The 14,300-nt window shown below is 44.9% G+C and overlaps 1 protein-coding gene across 2 annotated transcripts in view; it reads right to left on the bottom strand.

Annotated features, from left to right (window-relative positions):
• Positions 1-14,300, bottom strand: part of Lnx1 (ligand of numb-protein X 1) — a 108,216-nt gene that overhangs the window by 25,372 nt on the left and 68,544 nt on the right. For both annotated transcript variants that reach the window (XM_034509001.2, XM_034509003.2), the window contains 4 exons: positions 9,054-9,295; positions 8,268-8,420; positions 3,869-4,071; positions 598-969 (listed from right to left, as the gene is read on the bottom strand). In XM_034509001.2, the coding sequence (XP_034364892.1) occupies positions 598-969; positions 3,869-4,071; positions 8,268-8,420; positions 9,054-9,295 (970 nt within the window). The remainder of the gene's footprint in view (positions 1-597; positions 970-3,868; positions 4,072-8,267; positions 8,421-9,053; positions 9,296-14,300) is intronic.

Genomic DNA, 14,300 nt, shown 5'->3' on the forward strand with positions numbered 1-14,300 from the left:
AAAAAGTAGAGATTATATCATAGGGTCAAAGCATGCAAAAACAAAATGTACGTGGTAAATGGTTTGATTAAAAAAATCTTTCAGTGAGCAAATTAATAAGCAAAATGTATTATATATATATATATTAATCTGTTCATGATTTGACTAATTTATCATATTTACATATAGTAAACACTTATTCACTGAGTGCTTAACTTTGCTGGACATTGATCTAGGTACGTGTGGAATATAATATGCCACTATATTGGCAGGCAACCATAAAACAGGTGCAAAGCAGACTAGAGGACAAAGGTGGGATATATGTATACATGTACATATATGTATATATATATGTTCGTATGTATGTATCCCACCGTATATATATGGAGAGAGAGAGAATACATAACACCTTAATACTATCAATAAAGATCATAACCCAAGGGGGCACCATTTGTCCATTTGTGTACATGATTGGGCTTTTCCTTATTCGTTGAAAACCCAGCCCTTCCCCTGATGTCCTCAGAGGGAAGGTTCTCACAGCACACGCGGTGAGGGGGCTGAGTACCCCTGCTCATGTAGGTATTTCTGACTGAGATCTTAGGGTGACTTTTGGCCCACCTGAATCAGATGAGCTGCACTCTCTGGACTGCCAAATCGAAGGTCATGTCCGTTGATGGCCAACACACGATCATTCTCCTCCAGCTGGCCGTGTCGGTCGGCGACACCACCATTCAGCACGTTGAAGATGAACACCCCGGGCTCATCCACCCTGCGCACCAACTTTATGCCAAGCTGCTCCTCGGGGCTGCTTTTGTTGAGGATTACATGGAAGCTGTCATCCCGAGGTCCATAGGAGTCCGGCGCCTGCGCATTGCTTCTGCTACGGAACTTCTGCTCCCGCAGCACTGTTAGCCGTAGCACCTGGCAGGGCTGCCGCAGGAGCCGCACAGCATAGTTATGAGGGACATTGCTGATGTCCATGCCGTTGACCTGGGGGGTGGGGCCATTTGAGAATGAGTAAGCCTACTGAAAAGGTCCAGGCAAGCATGGGTTTGATCCTTAGCATCAAAAGAATCAAATATATACAAGCCTAAGCCCAAGTCCTGGCCTGCTCTGTTACCTCCTTTTATCCTGTATGCAAATAGCCTAATCTTCCACAGTAATTTTCTGGCCTCTATGATTCGGCATTGCCTTCCTTCACCCTAGTCCTTACCTCAGCCTGTGTGTCTATTTGCAGAATCCTGCTTTTCATGTTGCATGCCGATTTAATTTTTTTTTTTAGTTCTTAGGGAGGAAAGGGTTTAAGAAAAAGATGTAATTATATGAAAGAAAAGCCTCAGACATTTCCCATGTCAAGCAGTTGGTGGTTTACACCTTTAATCCCAGCACTTGAGAGGCAGAGACGGACAGATCTCTTTGAGCTAGAAGCCAGCCTGGTCTACAGAACGAGTTCCAGGACAACCAAAGCTATACAGAGAAACCCCTGTCTTAAAAAAAAAAAGTTACCTCCCTATTTTACTCCAATTTGCATTCTTAAAGTGCAGTGCATGCGAAGCACAGTCCTGGCCACGGATCTGCACCCCAACATCAGACAGTAACAGAGAGAGAGAGAGAGAGAGAGAGAGAGAGAGAGAGAATGAGAGAGACAGAGAGAGAATGTGTGCTTAATTGTGTGACTGTGTAGAGTATCTGTGTGAATTAGCCTGAGTGTGTTTTTACATTATTTTATCTATGTGAGTGTGTGTATGCTCTTGCATGTTAGAGTATGAATGTGAGTGTGCCAGAATGTGCATTTGCATGGTACAGTATCTGTATGCGTGGGCCCAAGTGTGTGTGTTGTACGATATAGTATGTGTGCATGGGCCTGAGCCCATGTGTGGTGTTGTATGGTACAGCACCTGTGTGTTGTCTTGTGTATTTGAGGGTATTGTATGATATAGTATCCTTGAGTGTGCCTGCATGTGTATTTGCAGGTGTGTGACAGTGTATATAGGAACTCAAGCTGTATGTCTGCAAGGTCCTTTGCCTGTGTTCTAACTATAAAGGGATGCATGGGGCTTCAATAATTCCAAACAAATTAATGCAAAAGGACAAATTAATACAAAAGGAACTTTCTAGGCTATTGACTGAAAGGCCAGCCCATTTTGTAGTACTCCTTAAATATCCCAAAACTAGGCCTCTCATTCACGGGTAATAATCTACAGGACTACTTCTGCATCTGACTTTCTGGCTTTAATTATCATGGCTCCACAGGCCCAGCCTGGAGGCTGTAGCCCCCAGTGTTTGTCACCACTCTGGAAGAAAACAGTTCCCAGCAGCCCTGCACTCTGCTTAAGGAAGGGGCCCCACAACTGAATCTTCTTCAGTTTCTAGAGTTTGCTAAGATTCCTTTACTTAAAGCCAATTGTTAGAGGCACATTGGATGAGCTCTGAAAGGGCCTTATTTGAGGTCAACCACCTCCTGCTGCAGCTCAAAGGTGGATGGGGCCCCTTCAGTGAAGACAAGACACCCCCTTGTCCAAATACATTTCCTGGAAGGTGGCAGAGCCTGCCATCCCATTATTCCCAGGGCCAAGAGAAGTCAGGGTCACCTGGTGAATGTTCCCAGCATTCCTTTTATCTGCAAGTGCCTCCAGCTCAGAGCCAACAAAGAGAATTTTCTTATGTAGCCCTCCCAAGCAGTAGTCCCTACTGGAGTGGGGAGAAAAGCCCCCCATTGTGTCTTCGGTCCTGATGGTTGTGGCCCACTAAAGTGATGGGCCCTGCTTGTGCCACACCCCAGAGACCAGTGGGAATGTCAACATTTCTGCAGTGACTGCTTTCAATTATTTCTCCTCTTATTCCAATTAGTTTGCCAAACAAACAGCTCATGCTGAGACAGGGACTGTCCCTCTGCTGCCTGCAAAGGCTGGGATGGAACTCTTATCTGAGTATCAGATAAGAAATAGATGCTTAGGGAGGGAATTCTAATCCTGCTGGCTCACATTTGACATCTGTCTGATAAACAGTCCCTCCCCCACCCTTCCTTTCTGTCCAGAAAATTCTTCTGGAAAGTCTCTCTTCTCAACCATGCCTTGGAGGACAGTATGCCCAAGCCAGGTCATTCCACTCCTGCCTCCCCTGGAATGCCTCTGTGTCATGAGACTCCTGTGGCCATTAAGTCACAGGAGATTTTCTGCAGAAGGGCATCTGAACACAATTAGATCAAATACAACAGCCCCCATCAATCTGCTTTACAGTTTAAGAAAGAGGGTATGCTCCAGTCTTATTTTCTCCTAATATTTCTTTTAAAAGGAAAGGCCACAGAAGGATCAAGAAGAGGAAGAGAAGAACAAGTAAGTGGTAAAAGAAAAAAGAGGGAAAAAAAAAAGAAAAAAGAGGGACCATGGAAACAAAGCAGAGGGGAAATGGGCAGAGAAGACAAAAAAGGATACAGTAACAGAGAGAAGAGAGATACAATGTTACAAAGAGAAGTCTTTATAAATAGAGAGATGGGGGAGAATGAAAGTCCCATCTCTGTTGTACTAGAACTCTTTATAGGAGATTGACATCAATATAACTGTGGAAAGATAATATCTATCTTTATTTCATTCTATTTACCCTGTTTGTCATCTATCCGTTCCCTTAATCTACCCGTCTACCCAGCATTCATTCACCCACGGGTCCACCATCCATCAAACCATCCATTTACTTATCTACCATTATTGGCTCTGAAGGATTTCACTTATTCATACAGCCATCCACTTATCCATCCATCTTTCTGGCCAGTCATCCATCTCTCCTTCCACCTACCCATCTAACCTTTAAGCACTTAAATTATGTGTCATTCACAGACTACAGCTCACGATCTTGTAGCCTCTGGTTACAAGATCACGCCTCCTCTGGGCACCTTGAGAATGATGTCTCCTGGCAGCAGCCGTCCGTCTCTGGCAATCACTCCATCGCGATAAATATGCTGGATGATGATGTGGACCAGTGGGGTCTCGCTGCCTCCCACAAGCCTTATGGAAAGACTTTCGTTGGGATCCACTCTACTGATTTTGATGCTTGTAATTTCGCCATCTGGAATCAGGTGAAACAACCTTGGGAAGACTGAAACAGACAGAAACAGTATTCATTTCAGACATCTACTCCACAGGCATCTCCAGCCCCACTGAATGCCAAGCTAAACTGTTGACTGTACCCTGTGTGCGGCACCACTTTCCTGCCTTGGTGCCAGCATACATTTCTCTACTGGAATGTTTTTCATCCTGGGCTGAAACCCAGTATTTCCTTCAAGGCATGCATGAAGTAATCCAATTCCAATTCAACTTTATCCCAATCTCTCTTTTCCTTGATGCCACTAAACACACGATTCCTATAAGACTATTCTCATGGCAGCCAGCCTTCCGTTACTGCTCTCTGTGCTCATCTCTCACATCACGATCTGGACTCCACAATCTGGCAACTGGCTTCACTATCGGGCTCATGTAGCTGTCTTAACCTGGCTGTTCCCGATGTTAATTTGACAGACTGCTTCAATTAATGTTTAAACTACTCTGATTACATTGTAAAGGCAGCAGTTTCTGGCTGACCTATGTTTTTGTGCACAGATCTTGCTGCACACGGGAGCCTTCTGATGTTTACTGCTTGAATAGGAACAAACTAATCAACTGACGTCTTCAGGGAGTGAACTGTGATTTTATTACTTTCTTATCAAGGAACAAAAATAGAATGTGCTCTTCTGTCCTCTGAGGTCATTTCGGAAGATCTTGGAGACTCTGCTTTTCAGGCTCCAGCAGTCATTAGTCCTGCAGCAGATACTGCTGTCAATAACAGCAGTCAAAAGACCTGGCTCACAGGCACCGAGACCAAGGTCATGCTTATGGCTGCCTTCTGAAAGCTTGTTCCTCATCTACCTGGACCACTGGCCTCAGTGCTAGGGAGAGAATCAAAGATCAAGTGAGCCACTGTTTCCTAACTTTAGCATTTGACCCGAGTCAGCTTTCCCCAGCAAACATTTCTTAGCTCTCTCCTGATCCTTCCTGGCTGCGCCAGACACAGAATAACTGTCTGGGTCACTCTGTAGCTGTACAGTGACAGGCAGTCCTTTGTGTGTGTGTGTGTGTGTGTGTGTGTGTGTGTGTGTGTGTGTGTGAAAGAGAGAGAGAGAGAGACAGACAGACAGACAGACAGAGAGACAGAGACAGACAGAGAGAGGGAGGGAGGGAGGGAGGGAGAGAGGGAGAGAGGGAGAGAGGGAGAGAGGGAGAGAGGGAGAGAGGGAGAGAGGGAGAGAGGGAGAGAGGGAGAGAGGGAAAGAGGGAGAAAGGGAGAGAGGGAAAGAGGGAGAGAGGGAGAGAAAGAAAGAAAGCTGTGGGTAAGGAGGCCTCAGAGTCAGGTGAAGAACACCAGGCTACTGAGGGTTGGCACACTCATGGCCTCAATAGTTCCCCAGAAGCTGGGTGTTCACAGCCAGGTCAAAGTCCACAGGGACAGGCCCTGGGGACCAAGAATACGGAAGCACTGACTAGCACTGCTTTCCACTTCAGTCAGAATAAAAATATCTAGAGGGGACAGCAAAGCTGAGAACAAGTCATGCCTACTCTAGCTGGGAAGTGGCTCTCTCAGACACTTAGGATGCAGAAGGTTCGTGTCCAGCAGCTGCTGATAGCAGCCTTTCTCTTTGGAGTCCCCTTTAGTTTCGTCAGCCAGAAAGATACATACGAGCCCGGGTCTGCATCCAGCACTCCTTACGACTATTTTTAAAACCTACGACCGCAATCCATGTGTTTAAATGAAATCAACTCTCTATGAAGAGTATGCAGAAAAATAAAGTTATTTGCAAATACTATACGACATAATTAGGGAGATGATGCAGTGGCTAGAGGAAGCCCGTGACATTGTAAATGTGGGTCTTGAACTCCAGACAGACTTAATTTCATGTTGGCAAGTGGCTTCTTCGAGGCTGTGAGTAGCTGCCTCAATCTGTCAGTTCCTGGTGCTAACAGTTATGTGGGCGAGTGAGTTCAACTAACACTTAAACTCCTTTGATCAGGTAAGTAGGCTTTACCACATCCATGTGTCAGAGCATGTCTGGTATCATAATGGAAATTTTTTGAAAAATCATTTTAAGCAAAGAAAGTTTTGGAAATAATGACCAAAGATTCTGATTTTCCCTCTTTCTTCCTCCTCCTCCCTGCCTTCCTTCTACCTTCACAAGAGACACAAACATTGTTCTCTTCAAACAACTGGAGGATATCTGATCCCATGATTTGAAGGGACACGCCCAGCCTCACACCCTTAAATGATGTCCCTTAGAGCCAGATCAATGAGATCCTTGTGGCTTTGAAGGGTTAAAAATATTTTCTAAACTGTCAAAATTGTCCTAGTCTGGACCTGAAAGAATTCGATCAAAATTCTTTGTCTAAAGATTATAGGAATTAAGAATATTCTTCTCTGTCACTGAACTAAGACCCTGGGATGCCTGCCTTCAGCCTTCTGACTGGCAAAGGTGGATTCTTAACCCTGTTTCCAGGTGAAGCGTTAGATAGGCAATGGGAAGGAGATAGAGGGTGCAGGTTGGCCAGCAGCTGGGTGGCATTCGAAGCCACACAGGCGTGTGAGCAGAGAGCATGGAGGGCAAGTGGTGGGGACAGCAGAGCCAAGCCGGGAGTCTCAGATGCTGCTCATGAATTTTCCAAAGCGTAGTAAATAATGTATCTGGGGCTTTAACCTTCAACTCCAAAGAGTGTTTTGGAAGCGGTTAAAGGAGCCAGAGGCATCAAGTTAAAATCCTGTGCTCTTGCTCCTCCTCCTCCTCTTCCTCCTCCTCTTCCTCCTCCTTCTCCTTCTTCTTCTCTCTCTCTCTCTCTCTCTCTCTCTCTCTCTCTCTCTCTCTCTCTCTCTCTGTCTCAGCTTTGTGGCAGTGGTTCAGCTGTGACTTTGGACTACTTACCTAAGCTCTCTGGATCATGCTCCTTCTCTGTGAACTAGGAATGACAATCCTTATCGCTTACCATTCTTTTGACATAGGCATGACTCTTTAGAGCGCTAGCTGGTACGGGAAGAGCTGTTTTTATTTTTAATGTTGTTTTTGTACTATAGAGTTGAATACAAAACAGATGTGCTGCACATCTTGCACACCCAATACTCTTAAGCGGTAAATGTAGGAGAATCACTGCAAGTTCGAGGTCAGCCTGTTCTACACAGTAAGTTCTAAGGCTAGCCAAGACAACAAAGTGATAGCCTGTCTCAAAAACAAACAAATGAACAAACAAAAATGTTAATTTAACCCAAAGGCGTCAATATGAAATGAACAGAATGGTAGAATGGTCTCCTCAGCTCCACTTATATTGGGGAAACATACACCATATTCAACACACTAAGATACGACACCTTTTTCTGTGTGGCCCCAAAGGTCCACACAGTCATTTGGAACAAGTCGAGTGACCTCTATATGTCTCAGTATATGCCTCAGTATATGTTCCCGAAAACAGGGCTGACTGTGGACCATCCTGAGAGCCACACCAGTGAGATGCCAGTTACCTTGAAATGTGCCCTGGTCATGGGGTGCCTGAGAGGATTAAATGAGAAAAGGCACATAGAACACTTAGAGTGCCGTGTGTGTGTGTGTGTGTGTGTGTGTGTATACTAGTCTATCCGATGTGTCAGCCTCAGTCTAAGATGCTTTGCAAGGGCCCTTGAGATGGGTCAGTGGCTCAAGGCTCTTGCTGACCTGAATTCCAGTCCTAGAACCCTCATGGCGAAAGGAGAGAACCAACCCTCACAAATTGTCCTTTGACAGTGACATGAGTCATATGCATTGTGACACACAAGTACATGTGTATGTGGGTGTGCACAGCCACCTCCCCCCACACACTATAAATAAATTAGCATAGAAAATCAAAACAATAAACAAAATGAAGGAACTAACTTGCTATCAGTTTATAAAGAACCCGTAGTGTCTGAGACTTTTTCTAGTTCAACAGAAGCCTGTGCACAGTGCCATGCGGCGAGAACGAAATAAAATGCTTTTCATTCTCAACTATAATCATTATTTTTATATGCATTAAAAGTCAGCACCTGGAGACCAGGAACAGATGAATTTTTTTCTCACCTGTGTAAAAGATGACAAAGAAGACAAGAGTCCCTGTCCTTACTCAGGTGAGGAGACTACTCAAGGCTATTTTACCCTTGGAAAGACAGAGGTCACAGAGGGTGGTATTGGTCAGGTTGCCATCATCCCTCACGTGACTCTGGAAAACCAGTCCGTGGCCAGTCTCGGGGTAGGTTGAGATTCCATTTACCTTCGGGAACAGTGGTGTTCTCAGAGTTGTCCCTGCCTTGGTCAGCGTGGTTGGCAACGGCGTTCCCGCTCTTCGTCCTTCGGAGAGCACTCAGAGCTCGGTTGATCTTCTTGAAAGATCGGCTTCTCATAGTGGAGCGCTCAAAGGGCCGTGCTGAGCAAAGAGAGATGAATGGAGACGAGAGTCACAGGCTCACAGCAACCATCACAGCCAAGTGTGCTGCGGTGTGCCTGTAATCTCAGCACTCATTAGGCCGGAGCCAACCCTGGGTGCAGAGTGAGGTGTTGCTTCAAAATGAGCAAAAAAAAAGAAATTTTTTATTAGATATAAAACGTATGAACTGGGACAATAGGATATTAAAACAGTGATCACTTCTTAATAATAACAGTTTATTTACCTATATTTCTAAACTTGTTATGTAGTGAAATTATTTATTAAATTTTTTAAATCACTTATTTAAAAAATTCGAGTAATTTTTTCTGTTCTCCCTTGGATGAGAGTGGGTAGGACGCCATTTTCCAGAGGAGGCAGGGGAGGTCCTCCCTCTGCAGGAACTGTAAATCACCAGGCCTCGCCTCATACGCCATTACCAAGTCAGATTACACGGTCACTTAAAGTTTCATTTCCCTTTGGAGAACTGGACATTGAGTGTCTGCCAAAACTACCAGAACCATTTCCCCTTTAAAAAAAAAACATTTCTAGAACTTTCCACCACGAGTATTCTACAGAGGGCAATCCCAGGGAAAACCAAAAGTCCATTCCCAGACACCCTCCCATCTGACTCACCCCTAGTTCGGTTGTTCCGGCCAGAGTCTGAAGAGTTGGTTACCGGCTCACCATCCTCCACTGAGGACACGTAGGCAGGGTTATCTAGGCCAGGCTCCTCTGTCATTAAAGAGATGGTGGCAGCTGCAGAAACCTCTGGGGAGAGCGTTGTTGCCGTGAGGCTGGCACAACCATCAGGGCAGCCATCTTGTGAGCGCCTTTTCCTGTCTTTGGTCAGGCCGTAGTGGGAGGCCCCTTTGCAGCTGGAACAAAGCCAGGGGGGCACTTAGAATGTTTAGCGAGAACTTCCCCAATACACATGCTCGTCCCTGTACACCCCTCCCCTTTTACACATAAGAAGTCAATATATGCTCACCAGCCAAATACATTAATGCCTTGAGAAGTAATTTTTCAAACTGCCTATTACACTCTCCTAGCATAATCTCTACTGTTGAGCAGTAAGACATCAAATCTACCTTACTGGGGTTGAGGATGAGGATCTCTTACATTTAGACTTGGCAACTGCTTCTTACCGGTGTTTATTTTGACTACGAAAACCCCTAATCACATTCTCACCCCTTTCTTTTGGGTTAGATCCCACAGCATTGGACATAAATACAAGGGGCCACTCCCAGATCCCGTATTTAGCTGTCCATGGAAGCAGAATCACACTTGTCACAAAGCCACAAGGTTTACTCAGAACTGCTATTCTCTAGAGGGTGGGCGTGATGGCTTCCATTCCTGATGCTAGGTTGGTCTGGTAGCACCTTTCGTGCTTGTCAGAGGAATCAATGCCAAGGGCTCTCACACAGTGGAAAATGTCACGTCTCACAGCATTGGGGGAGAAAAACATCTTTGATTTTTCAACAACAGAAACCTTTCTGTCCATTTCCTCGTCTCTATCTATTTTACTCTCTGCATTTCACCAAAACCTAAACACTGTAAACCAGTCATTGGCATATTAGGGAGAGGGAGGAATGAACGTCCGGGGCTCCGAAGACGGGCGTTTGCCCATCCAGATCCTTATTTTCTCATGTTTCCTCGCCACTGGGCCAATCATTTCAGCTGGCTGACAAAGGTTTTGGTCAGATACTGGTGATGCTTTAACTAACTCACTGCACTGCTGGAGAGGGTATCAGACAACACAGCTGTTGTTCCAACAGAAATCGTTCTAAAGAACTTCTTTGAGTGGCATCTGCCTAACATAGGTATACTGATTATGTTATTATCAGTTTATTACACAAACCCTGAAAGGCATTTTCATGGGGGTTGCCTCAGACCATTAGAAAGCGCAGATCTGTACATCATGATTCATAACAGTAGCAAAATTACAATTATAAAGTAGCAATAAAAATAATTTTATGGTGGGGGGGGTCACCACAACATGAGGAGCTGTATTAAAGGGTCACAGCATTTAGGAAGGTGAGAATGACTGCCATACATGATTTAAGTCTTCGTTTATTTATTTATTGTTCTTTTTTTTTACACTTATTATTTGTGTGTATGTGTGTGTGTGTGTGTGTGTGTTATACACATACATACATAGGAGGAGCTCACGTAGAAGTCAGGGAACAGCTTGTGGGAGTCAGGTCTCTCCGACCACATGGGTTCTAGGGATCAAACTCCATCCTCAAGCTTGTCAGTAATTGCTCTTAACCATTGAGCCATCTCTCTAGATCTCTTTCATATTTTATTCTTTTTTAAAGAAAGAGCAGGGTAACCATATTGTGACTGAACTACTTAAAATAAACATACATGTATGTATGTATGTATGTATGTATGTATGTATGTTTTCTGAAACAGGGCCTTGCTATGTGGTCCAGGCTGGCCTGGAACTCACAATCTTCCTACCTCAGTCTCTTAAGTGATGAGGTTATGGGTGTATGCCACTGTACCCAACTGAATGAACATTTGCAACCTTACTTGAGTGATGCTTTGTGTCCTTGAAAGGAGACAGGAGCCATTGTGAGTCTGCAGTTTTAGACACACAGACTTGACTGGAGTGATCCTAGAATTGGGATAAGAGGACTTGCCCTGAATGTACCTAGCCGTGTGATCTGAGGTAATTAGATTGGATGGCTAAAATTTCTAACCCCAGGGCTCTCGGAGAGATGACTCCACGGTTAAGAGTTCTCACTGTTCTTATAGAGGACTTGTGTTTTCTTTCCAGCACTCCCATCAGATGGATCACAACTACCTATGACTCCAGCTCCAGGGGATTCAACACTCTTTCCTGACCTCTGTGGCCTACATACATGTGGACATCTCTTCCACACACTCATCAATCAATCAACCAATCAATCAATCTACCAACCAACCAACCAGTCAATATCCTCACTTAATGTAAACAAATTCATATACCTCAGAAATAAATATAACACTAAAAATTATCCATGCTTCTAAAAGTGTTCAACCTATGCATAGTTATTGGTATAAAGTTTGTTGACATGAAGTCCTGCCAGGATCTTAGCACCTTGCTACATATAGGTAACGGTACCTAACCCAGGAAATGGAAGCCATTCCTTGACTTCTCCCATTCTGAGACACTCATGTCCCCATCTCTGAGCTCAGGATGTACTGAGGACACTGAGCAGCACCTGTGAGCAGGTGCCACTGCCTGAGCATGGCTGACGGCATCGAGGAATTGCTATGTTCTCCCTCTGTGCTGGGTTCGAGCTTCTCTTTGCATCACTGACTTTAGTTACCATGCAAATGCCATCAATAGAATATATTATCGACATACTATTACACCCACAGGTCCCATCCTTCGGCTTTCATCAGAGAAGCACAGTTTTGCAGGTGATGGTAATTAACAGAGAGACCCACAATGGACTATGTGTAGAGAGTGAGAGACTTTGGAGCACTCAGTCCTAAATGGGATGTCTTCATCAAATCCTTGCCCTCAAGGCTCAGGGATCTATGCAGATGAGGAGGTGGAAAGTGTGTAAAGGCCAGAGGTTATGGGTGCTTCAAGGAACCAGTGTCTTCCATATCTAAAATGACCCCCTAGCTAAACAAAATCAACCAACCAACCAACAACAAGAACCCAGTGCAGAGAGGTGCAAATTTTGTTTTACTGAAGCAGATAGCAATCCCTAGAAGAAAACGTCTACAATGTTGTTATTTTCTTCCAGGGGTGGGGGGGAACCTCAAATGCTTTATTGCTTTATTTTTATTTATTTATTTTATGTGTATCAGTGTTTTGCTTCTCTGTGTGTATGTGCATCTGGAGTCACAGACAGTTCTAAACTTGCATGTGGGGGCTGGGAAGAGAACCCAGGTCCTCTAGAAGAACACCCAGTGCTCTTAACTGCTGAGCCTTCTCTCCGGCCTCAAAATGCCCCAAGGGTTGGAGAGATGGTTCGCTGATTATAGGGCACATACTGTTCTTGCAGAGGCCACCTCACTCAGCTCCCACCACCCATGTTGTGGAGCTCACACAACCTCCTGAAACTCGAGCTGCAGAGGGATCTGACTCCTGGGCCCTCATGAGCATTCCTCTCGTACTATGTGCACCTCCCACCCACACCCCCTCACCACACACAGAGACACATACATACACACAATTTAGAAATAAAATTAAAAAAAAAAAAAAAGAAAAATGTTTTCATTAGAAAGACACTCCCCAGGGGACGAAAGCAATGCTACATTTTTCATGGAAAAGGATCGCCTGTTTCACACGGAGCAAGGCAACCCAGGCCAGAGGGAGTTGGCAGGTTCACCTAAATGCATTCTAAAGCCAGTAGCGTCTGGTGTGAGCAACCTAGCCACGCTTAATGGCATTTGGGGTAATTTACCTGGAGGCACATGTAAAGATTCCCTTTTCTTATCAGTAAACACAATACAATGCTTCTAAAAATCAGTAACATCCTAAAATGTGATGAGATGTGATGTTACTCTTAGTAGAAAGGGCCTGTGATCACACAACTTTACATCCTCATTTTCTAGAAGATGGACAGGCCAGTACAAGCCACAGCTTATACTTCTGAGCCGCCCACCATCTCCCCTGGGAAGCTTACCATCCCTTTTGAGTTGGTGAGGTTTTTATTTTTTCTCTCCTCGTCAGTCACTTTGGCTCAGAATGATTCTGCTCCAGAAGAGAAAAGTTGTTGCTATGGCAAATTTAAAAATTGGAAGAAATACTGTGTGATGGAAAAAAGTCAGAGCCGGGATGCATCGGAGAGCGCCAAAGTTGTGATTGGAGATTGGAACACTGCCCCGTGGGCCAGCAGCATTTGGTCAGCAGTGCACGGAAAGGAAGTTCCTGACTTGTTAGTGGATTTGGAGACAGCCTCTCTTTGCAGGCAGGGGTGCCCTTGACCGTGCGCTCAGGCAGAGCACAGGTGTCTGGAATGGTTGCTATGGAAAGCTATGGCTTTCTTTGGAGACATAGCTTGTCCCAGTGAGACAACTGAATCTCATCCTGGTGCCTTTTAGAGCCCTGAAGAGAGTAAATTCCAAGACCATACCATTAAGACACACCATGGCTGCCTCAGATTCCTGGGCCTCTAAAGACGTATTTTTGAGTCCAGAAAAGGAACACAGTGTAAAATGAATGAATTCTCTCTTCTTGGCCTCTATTCCTAGCTGTAGTTATAATAGCTGGGGAGGTTGCAGAATCTACAATGCAGAAATACTCAGACTCACAAGCTTAAAAACCAAACCAAACCAAACCAAAAAAAACCACCCAGGATAACGACGACCCATTCTTTTATAATGTCGGCTTTCTTCATCTTCTCGGCTTAGCCTGAATCTGAGGCACAGGGTGATGGATGAAAGTAATGGCTTGTACTTACTAATTATCGCTTCTGCAGTGACTAATACTGGGGGCTCTTGATTTACAGGCACAAACGGGGGAAGCAGAAGAGGAAGAGCTGATTAATGTTGGCAAGGGCAGGAAGATAGGCTGCACCCTGGGCTGTATTCAAAGCGAGCAGGATTTATGCCCCCTTCAGTTGCCCTTAGCCTAAGTACTCTCAGGTGGTGATGGCCATGAACTTGAAGGATGAGGATAAGGAACACAGAAAACCATTTTTCTCTTCAACCCAAACCACAAGCTTTGGATACGCTGTCTGCTGAACATGTATCCTGAGATCATTTTTCTTGGTACTGATGAAGCCGGGTCCTGAGCTCCTTCACTGAAGCCAGCAGTGAGGCACAGATCAGTCTGCTTCTGAAGACACCAGCACCAGGTGCCCTGCAATTTTGGGAGGAGGGGACTGAGTGTGTGTAGAGACAATGAAACCTCTCTCTACAAAATTTCCAAGT

The sequence above is a fragment of the Arvicanthis niloticus genome, chromosome 7 (genome assembly GCF_011762505.2).
Source record: "Arvicanthis niloticus isolate mArvNil1 chromosome 7, mArvNil1.pat.X, whole genome shotgun sequence".
Lineage (NCBI taxonomy): Eukaryota > Metazoa > Chordata > Mammalia > Rodentia > Muridae > Arvicanthis > Arvicanthis niloticus.